At 27.8% G+C, this 10000-nt stretch overlaps 1 protein-coding gene across 1 annotated transcript in view; it reads left to right on the forward strand.

The window, feature by feature from the left end:
• The window catches only part of LOC129218457 (uncharacterized), a 95367-nt gene extending 85881 nt beyond the window's left edge, over positions 1-9486 (forward strand). The window contains exons 4-8 of the mRNA XM_054852733.1: positions 1877-1961; positions 3960-4026; positions 4550-4682; positions 5267-5379; positions 6964-9486. Coding sequence (XP_054708708.1) covers positions 1877-1961; positions 3960-4026; positions 4550-4682; positions 5267-5379; positions 6964-7101 — 536 coding nt within the window. The 3' untranslated portion in view covers positions 7102-9486. The remainder of the gene's footprint in view (positions 1-1876; positions 1962-3959; positions 4027-4549; positions 4683-5266; positions 5380-6963) is intronic.
• Positions 9487-10000: the final 514 nt, after the last annotated feature.

Consider the following 10000-nt stretch of genomic DNA (forward strand, 5'->3'; position numbering starts at 1 on the left):
GACCTTTCACAAAATCCCAATCAACCAAAACGGACCCTTCACAAAATTCTGATAAACAAAAACGGATCTTTCACAAATTGTTTATTGAAAGAGCAAATCTCAGATTAAAATAATAGAACATATTTCCTGTATAAAACCGATAATGGTTGGAACCTTTTTTAAAGTTAAATTAAAGGAATCAACTTATATAAAATCAGCTAATTTCGCAAAAGAAAAAAAAAATCGGCACTCTTGTGATGCTCCTGCAAGCCATAAATAATTACTACGGCCAAATAAATATAATGCCTGTTGTTGGTTTCTTTGAAAGAAATTAACAGCTAAAAGTCAGTTTGGTTTATAATTTTGCTTGTTTGTTTTATGCAGCGGTGTTGTTGTAAACTTCTTTGAAAAAGCGTCAACATTCTCTGAACAGGGGTAGTAAGCACTTTTCTCCCCACTCATGATTTAATAATCAATAATATACAGCGAAATGAACTTAGAACTGCAAAGGGTAGTAGGGGGGGGGATGTGATCGCTTCAGATAGAGTTACCAAATTCAAACTAATCACCACTTAGCGTCAGCGTCTAGCGGTGCGATGTTTAACTGTTTATCGCCACTTAGCGTCTGGCGGTGCGATGTTAAACTGTTATTTTGGGAGAAAGTTATATGGGTTTGATTTTTCGATGCTAAAAAGGATAATTAACTTAAAACAAACTCTTTTATTTACCTTTTTTTTCTATAGATGCCTACATTTTGAAAAACGAAATCATTTTACATCCGATATGAGAATCATATTTCATTCTTTTTTCAAGCTAACTTCGCTTTATTAGGATGCAAATAAATGAAAAGGGTTCTTTATTTTTGTAACAAAGCTTATTTCAGGTTTTTAAAGCGAAATTCCATTTTCTTTTATGAGTCAATAATTAAAATGCTGAATCGATCGTTTATTTTTTATTTTATTTATTTATTATTATTATTATTATTATTGCTTCAACTGTGTCCAGATATTAATGATATGTTTATCATAGGGCTCTAAAATGCAATTCTAAAATAATTTTATCCAAAATATTTATTTTACAAGCCGTTTTTATACTTTTGATGCCTTCACTTTGAGGATTGCAATCTCTTTGCATCCGCTATGGGAATCTGATTTTTCGCATTTTCGATGTTTAGTACGCTTAGTTAAGAAGTAAACAAATAAAATATTTTTTTATTTTTGTAAAAATCACGGAATTTATGAGTTTTAAACGAAACTCTGTGCTCTTAAACAGTGTCTTGGGTTAAAAATTTAAATGCTGAACCCCTGACTGATTTTTTTTTTCTTACAGTTGTTTTAAATACTATACAAATAACATTTCTAGTATAATTTAACATGATGTAGAATGGTAGATAAATACTGATACTTGAGGGGTGCCCATCTCCCAGTGAGCGATGCCTCCCCCCCCCCAAATACTAGAAAAGCACTAAAGAATGATATTCTTAACAGAAAATAGGGAAAACACTCAACTTTAAGTGTCAATGATGCAGTTTCCACCATCTCAAGAGTCTAAACTTTCGTTTTTGCAAAAAAAAAAAAAAAAAATTTTTGCAAAATTATTTGATTTTTCACAAAAGTATTTGATTTTTCACAAAATTATTTGATTTTTCACAAAAAACGGACCCTGTGAAAAATCCTGGACAGACCCCTGTAAGTATCTACTTTTAAAATGTCTTGTGTTTCATTGTTGAATAGCATTTTAAGACAAAGATTCACAAGTATGAAATTATTTCCGACCAGTTTGATTTTAAAATGTTGCAACATGTTTTACACCTTATTCGTAGTGTAGTCATCGCATTTTCTTTTCTCTTTCTTCTTTTTTAAGTATTATTTTTTTTTAAATGTTTTTCACTTTATAGGCATTCCAATACGATCTGTGGTAGTTTTAGAAGATGATGCTCACCCTGCAGAACTGCAAGCGTGTCACCCTAGAGGGGAGTCCAAGTGAGTTTGAATTATAATGTTAAATAAAAAAATTTAAAAAAAACATTGCTTCAAAGTTTTGATGATTCTATGATAAATTATTTCTATTTTGGTCTATTTTGGTATTTTTATTTAAATGCAATATATTAAGTTTTTTTTTTAAATAAGAAAAATATTTCATTAAATGTGTCAATCATATTACGTTAAATGATTTATTAAATTTATATATTTTAAGATAAAAATAAAAACTATGAACATTGTTTTCAATTATGGAAATAAGAATATAAAAGTATTTATCTTAAAAGCATAGTTAAAAAGTAAATAAATACTTGTAAATAAGTTCAATTCAGTAAGTATTACAAAGCAAAATTTTTGAACATAGGTTTTAGTGGTGGGGAATTATGAATTTTTAGCTCCTGACAGTAATTCAGAACCGCATTATCTAACCTGAACGAATTTTTTGTTTTCGCTGGTACAGCCGAGTGTCTTATGTTTGATTTTTTAACTAATGAAGTTTAGTTCAATTTCAGTCCAAAACATTATTCAACATTTTGCTTTTAGACGAAATTTGAACTTTTACCAATTTCGATCAAAAAGGCAAATTTTGCTTCTTGCAGACTTTATCAGAAAATAATTTCGTAAATAAAACATGTGCTTAATACGATTTTTTTTTCATCTGTGTTTTTGGACAAGTATAACATAACTAACATTAGCACCTATGGATGAAACTCAAATATTTTTAAGTAAAAAACCAATAGATATCAGAAATGAAATTTTTGCACAAAAATTTCACAATAATATGGAGATCATTTTTTATGCGTTCTTATTTATTTGTTTCAAGAGGTTATTCATACACTTGATCAAAAATGAAGTTAATGCATTAGATTTTATTTAAAAAGTAAATGAACAAATAAAATTAAATGATAGTATTTGCCCTGCTGCGACATAAGTACAGAAGTTGTTAGGAGTATTTTTTTAAAAAAATTCTGGGAAGGGAAACATTTTTAAGGTAGAATTTATGATCTGAGAAACTTTTTCTCAAAAAAATTATTTAAAAAATTTAGCAATCGTCTGATGTTATATTGGGAATATTTATAAAGAAAAAAACTATATACTTAAACCAGGCAAAATCATAAGAAAAAAGAAAAGCGGAAGTATAAGCGTTTGATGAGAAAAAGTCATAATAGATAGCTTATATTAAATTCTTTGCAATTGTATCGATTGAACCAGCTTATTTTATTAATCAAAAGTCGATTTCTGCCTTTATTAGTGCTGTTTTATCGAATGTTATTGAGCTCTTTCTGTTGAAGACAAAATAAATTATGGTAGATACATTTATTGGTTTAAAGCTTCAAAATTAAACTCAAGTACTCAAGCAAACAGTTTTGTGTGAGGGGGAAAAAACCATTATTTAATGTTGAGCAATATCGAATTCATTCTCTCATACTCTTAGGCATTATTTCACTGTAAATTTCAAGTTTTTTTTTCCTTAAAAAAAACTAAAATTCAAAAAAAAAAATGTTTTTTCTCCTTTCCATTATATGTAAATTTATAAAGGTAGGAAAACAAATAATTCACAAGTGGCATCAAAAAACTCCTCCCATATAAAGTTTGAAATTTCAATAGGTAAAAAAGTAATCAAAGCTATTAATTAGAAAAAGACAATTTTGTGCAATACTTCACAATAGACCGCTAATTTTGAATAAATAGGCAAAGTTGAATCATTTTCTTCAAATAAGCTTTTTTACAAATAGTTTCCAAAAAGAAAAACAAATTTATACTAAAACTTTCCTCGGGGAAAATATTTTACTTCTTAATAGTTGCTAAAAAGAATAAAGAATATTGCTAGTTATAAAGCTGTAGAATGAAAGTAAAGTTTTTAAATCCTAATAATCATTTATATCAGAAGAAAAATCGATTGCAAAAATGTCAAATTTATCTGTGTAAAATCGGTCAAAACAATTTTAAATGCTACCATATATATGATGGCACAAATAAAGTTCCATAATCTGTTCCTAGGTTTTCCATGAAAATGAGAAGAGGGGGCTTGGTGAAAGTCTTTGGTGGAAGCTGTTTAATGGCAGGGGTAAGTTGGAAAACATGTTATTTTGAAGTAAGAGTAAGAGATGAATTAAATGTTCTGGACATATTTATAAAGGTTTTTGATAGAAATCCGGAAATATGATCCATATTTTATGTTTATACAAACTAAGGGACAGATTCATGTCTGATACAATTGATCATGTTCGATTCGATCAAATTCTATATATCAGTAGCGCAGCCAGAAAAGACTATCTCCCCATCCAAAAAGTAATTTCTCATTGTGCTTTTGGTAGATATAATTTGATTTAACACAATTGTGTTAGAGATGACTATGCCTCTAAGAAGCATATTGATGACATTTTTCAGAGCAGAGCAAAATAATTAATTTTTCTGTTAGAAACTAAAGATCTCTATTTTTCCTTGATGTTGTAATTCTGAAATTCATTTAAACTTTAAATTTTAAAAGAAAAGATAACTATTTTTCATCACCTATGCGTCATAATGTATTGTTCTTCTTTCTTTTTAATACTTCCATTACTTATTATGAAATGTCATTATTTTTGCAGTCTCTGTATAAAAGTCTTTTGGTATCAGAAAGGACTAGTACTGCAGAACTTATACAGTTGGTCTTACATTGCTACAATTCCACTGAACTCTACGAGAAGTTTTCCCTGTATGAAATTTGCTGTACCAAAGACTGTAAGTTTGGTTATATACTTGAAGTAATTCAGCATTCTTTCCTTGCATCAGAAGTACATTTTTTTTTAAAAAGAAAAATGCTCAAAGATGCTTATTTATGTTACATTATTGTACCGTTCTAAAATGTTATTGCTGATCCTTGAAAAGTGAACCGTGTCTCTTACATCCATCCTTTTTTCTGCTATAAGTAAATAAATTTAAATATTTGTTTGTAAAAAATTCAGTTAAAAAACATTTAGGAAAATCATGATTGAGCTGTAACTCAAATCAAATTAGTAAGATCTCTTCAAATTTCAATTGACTTCTCAATTAATATTTTCTGTATGATAACAATTTCAGTTTCACTAATTTAATCATTTACTTATATTAACTCAGCTGTTTTGTGAATTGAATTTCTTCTATTTCTGATGAGTCCTTTGTAATGATATAAATATTACAAGCATCAGAAACTTAAATTTTAATGAAATTTTAAAGTGGCTTCAACTTTCCATAACTTTACAAAATCAATTTTTTAAGAGACATACCTTTTACATTTCCAAATGTTTGTATTAAATTTCACTCATTTCATTATGATATTATTTCAGATGAAAGATGTCTGCATCTAAGTGAGTTTCCATTACAAATCCAGCTAGAATGGCTCAGCAGTGAACATTTTGTCTTTCAACTTAGAAGGAATGTTGAAGGTGTCCAGAGACGAGTAAGTATTCCTTTCTAGCCTTATTTTGATGGTGTAATGTGACCCCTTTCATGTTTCAAAATTTCAAGATAGGAACAATTTAGTATTTTGTGATGAATTTTGTATCTTAAGCTCAAAATTATAATACTTACTCTTCATGCAATTTTTATTTAAATTGTAAATTTGTTTCTTTATTGTTTATTTGTTTTTATATTTTGTTTTTGTTTTATTTACATTGTAAATTTAATCTTTTTTACTTTAAACATGTTTTATCAACAAAAAGAATTTAGTTTGTTTGTACTGACTTGTAAAAATTTGATGAATTAGGTAATTATATTTGAAAAAAAAAAAAAAGATTAAGAGCTGTAATCCTTATAAGCTGTACAGTACTAAAATTACAGAACATAATTCATACATAATTGGTAAAATTTTGTTTAAAATCTGATACAGATGTATAAAAATTTAGCTTGTTTGATGTAGTGAAGACATCAGAGTTCAGTTTAAACTTTTTGAACCTAGTTTTTACTATACTATGTTCAAATAAGTCATCGTCTGGATAGTTATTTCAAGTTAACAGCAGTTGTCTGATGAAGTTAGTGGTATACCTGAGAGTAATTCATAATGTGTGTGATCATGGCCTCTAGAGAATTTTGATTTCAAATTCATTTGAAGTTTTTTTTTTTGTAAAACAAAATATCTATTGCTGCATTTATCGGTTAATAATTTCAGAAAAATGTTTTAATTGGCCACAAATAAGCTTTGATAAATTAAATTGTGTATCAAACCATTACACGTGAATAGCATGGTTTTATAAACTTGAAGGTTTTTTCCTGAACATCAATTCATTATTGTGCTGTAAGGAAAATGCATTGTCAATTAAAAAAAAAGGTTACTTATTTTTACAGCATATTAAGTATAACATGCACTTGCAAATAAGCTGAGGAATTTAGAACAAAAGGAAAGATACATAGCTGGGCGTTCAACTCGTAAGCAAGGTAAATCGTCAAAAAAGATTTAACTGAACAAATTTAGACATTTCTTCCGTCTTAGTTCAAATCGCTTTCCGCAAATCACTAGAAGAAAAATATAAGATTTGACAAATGTATGCCGTCTGCTCGTTACTTGCAGTAAAACCTCAATTATTTGGAAAATGTGGGATCACACTGAATTATGGGTGAGTGAATTTTTCATATAATTACTGGGCCTAAATATTTAAATGTATTTGAAAAAATTAGATGTCATAAAAAATTGGGAGGAAGTCAGAAAGTTTTTACATTAGTAAACCTGCATAAAGAAGCAAAGCCTTTTTACACAGTAGTAAGAAATTTGCACTTTGCAAGCTTCAGTATGTCTTCACTTTTTTTCAAGACATTTATATTCAACAAACCTATAAAAAAAAATGGATCATTTTACACGTGGGTGCGCTATTTTCCCGATTTTATTCCTGTGAAAAAGGAGAGGTTCACTTTATTGCGAGTATATTTGGCCCTTATTTAAAAATATTTATTAAACTAATGTTCATATTTTTAAATTATGCTTGAAATTTGCATTATCATCAGTACTTCTGTATATTGTCTTATCTAATGTTTTTTTTTCCCCTGACAGCTTCCTTGGTTGAGAAGTCAAGAACCATCTGGTAAACCCAATTTAAGGTGGATGTACAGGAGGAGCAGTATAGGACTCCACTCTTTGTCAGAAAGTGATGATACATTCAACACATATGAGAACTGCTTTTACATATGATGATGATGATGATGAAACTAGTCTGTAAACATTACAATAATTGCCCACAGGCAGCTAAGCTTATGCTGCTTTAAACCATTATCTTTTAATTTTCATTTTCTTAATGAAATTAATGTTTATATGATTTGAAAATGTCTATTTTGAAATTTTGTATATAAAATACTGTTTTATTAACAACTAATTTTTAACAAGATATACATAAAACCTTGTGTTGTGACCAGGACCAAGATTGTTACACAGTTAAATCATTATTCTTTGACTTTTTTAAAAATCTAGCATTGGAATTAGACCAATTTTACATGTTTCTATAACGCATTGAAGTTTTCAATATGATGTTGTTTTAACTTTGGGCATTAAGCAATTTTTTCAGTTTTGCCAGAAATTTGTACTGGATACTTAATTTTGTTTCAAGCTTCAAAATATATGTTCTGAACTATTAATTTTAAAATTCTGATTATGACTGTGTCTTGTTAAAATTTTAAGTTATCTAGGAAACGTTTTAAAAAATCTAATGTTGTTAAAAATTTTGGTTCTCCTGTGTTAAGCAAAAAAAAAAATCTTATATGTTTATGTATTTATAAAATACACACTGTCATTTTTATTCAAATGTGATAAGAAGCCAAAGTTTATAAATAAATTTAATGTGGAAAGTATTTTAATGTTTGTAAATATCATTAAATTCATTTTAGTTTAGAAAAGTGTTTTATGTATCATTACAGAAATTATATCATGAGTATGTTTGTGGCATTTCTCTTGTCAAAACATTTTTCTTATACTTAAAAAATGAGTTTTATTTTGTGCTTGTTTAAGACAATTTTCAACACGCACCTTCGTGCAATATACTCTTAAAGTTATCATTTTTCTTTAAGCTATACATAAAGCGATTAGATCATTTTTTGTCACATGTAAATTTTGCATAACATATAATATTGTTTTTCTGAAAATTATTTTCAAACACAATTTTGTATTAAAATGGTAAATAATGTGTGTGACTTATATAGTTTGGAGCGTAATTTTGCAATTTTGAAGGAAGACAGCTTATGTCAATATTTTCTCTAATTAAATGCATCGCGAGTAAGCAAGCAACGCATCAAGCAAAAAATTAAATTTTCCATACATATCATTTTTGCACATAGCACATTTCATACCAAAGCCTTTGTATATAAATGTTCATGAAGATATATTTCGATATTAATGTAATGATGCGAAAAGTTTGTAACTCATTTACTATCTTTCATTCCGTGGAACTTTGTTCAAAATGTTTTGAACAAGTGCAGAAGACATTGATCTCAAAAATAAACAGATATAATTGTGATTTCTGTTATGTCTATTTAGATTTTTTATCTAGTGCTAAGTGATTAATAAAATGTCTTTAAAATGCTCGATATTGAGTATATTTAATGAAAATGACCTTGTATATAATACCTTAAGAATAAATGGCACCAGATGATATTCAGTCTTGAGAATTTTAACCATTATAGTAGATTGGGGAGGGGGAAGGAGATAGTGCTTAAGTCACAGAAACATAATTGTAAACAAGTTAATATAATATTAATCATACCATATTCTATCATAACTTAAATCTTAATCTGATAAACCATAATTAAAATGACTACTGCTATAATTTTGTTTTTTTTTTTTCCAAAGACAATTGTCATGATTTGTATAATTGGCACACAGTTAGCAAAGACGAAGGAATACATTAACTGTTGACATGGCATATTTTCTTGATCATGCTAAATAGAAATGAATTTTTAATCATATAGTCTTTTCATTTAGAAGGCAAAAATCTCATTAAGAAAAAAAAAAAACTCAATTCAAAAATTTGTTTTCAAGAAATTTTCTATCATGGGAATCGTATAATTTCAAGATACCTTCCAGCCGTAGTAATCAAGATTTTCATCTGAAGTGGTGTAGAATCTTTAGTTTTGCGAGTCCCTAATTTGAATTTTTATTCAATTGGGAATTTTTCTGCCATGAAATGTCCTGTTTTTGTAATTTTGTGAGAAGAATCCTTGTTTCATCTTGATTTGATAAATTTCTCTATAAGCATAATTTGGAGAAAAAAAAGTTTGAAAATTTAGCATATCTTTTAAATTTCTGTCGCTTCAATATTACAACTTATAGTTTAGTGGTAATGAAAGAAAATGTAAGCTGTTATTTTCACTTTCAAATTAAAATGATAGTAAATACATTTATCTTCAAAGAACATTTCTATAATATTACTAATATTACTACACACAGTGGTGTTTTCTTTTAAGTATGTCCAAAAAAACTTATTTTATTGCCAATATGTAGCTGTTCAAAAATTGCAATGAAATATTTGTGAAGATGTTTATTATTTTTGTATATAAAATTATTTTGTTTTCTTTAAAATGTAACTTGATGAAGTCAAGAATTTCAAATAAAAGATTTCTCACAAAGTTTTGAGGTGTTTTTCCCCCATGAATGACATTTTCAATGCTTGTAAAAAGGTTAAAACAACCTAACAGAATTTCTAACCCCTCAAGCTATCATTTCATATACTAAATTACAGGGTTTTTAAACCTCTGCTTTTGTTTGAACTGAGTAACTGGACCATTTCAAAAAAGAATTGTACATTTTTTGTCTTTCTCTCCTCACAATCGGCTATTTAACTAAAGCTTAAACTCATATCTTTTCCTATTAGTTAACTTAGCTAGTAAATTTTCATGATACAGATAAGTATTGAAATAAATTGCATAAATTTACACTTATTTTTTAATTCTTTAGTGCCAAACATTTTTTTGCAGAAATGTAGTAAAATTTTACTCTAAAATTAACACGCCTTTACTGTAAAATAAGAAATAACGTCAAAAAGCACAAATTGCAGATTACTCCAGACAAGCGTTTCTACTTTACAAGGAACTCATCTTTTCAA

The sequence above is a fragment of the Uloborus diversus genome, chromosome 3 (assembly GCF_026930045.1).
Source record: "Uloborus diversus isolate 005 chromosome 3, Udiv.v.3.1, whole genome shotgun sequence".
NCBI classification, from domain to species: Eukaryota; Metazoa; Arthropoda; class Arachnida; order Araneae; family Uloboridae; genus Uloborus; species Uloborus diversus.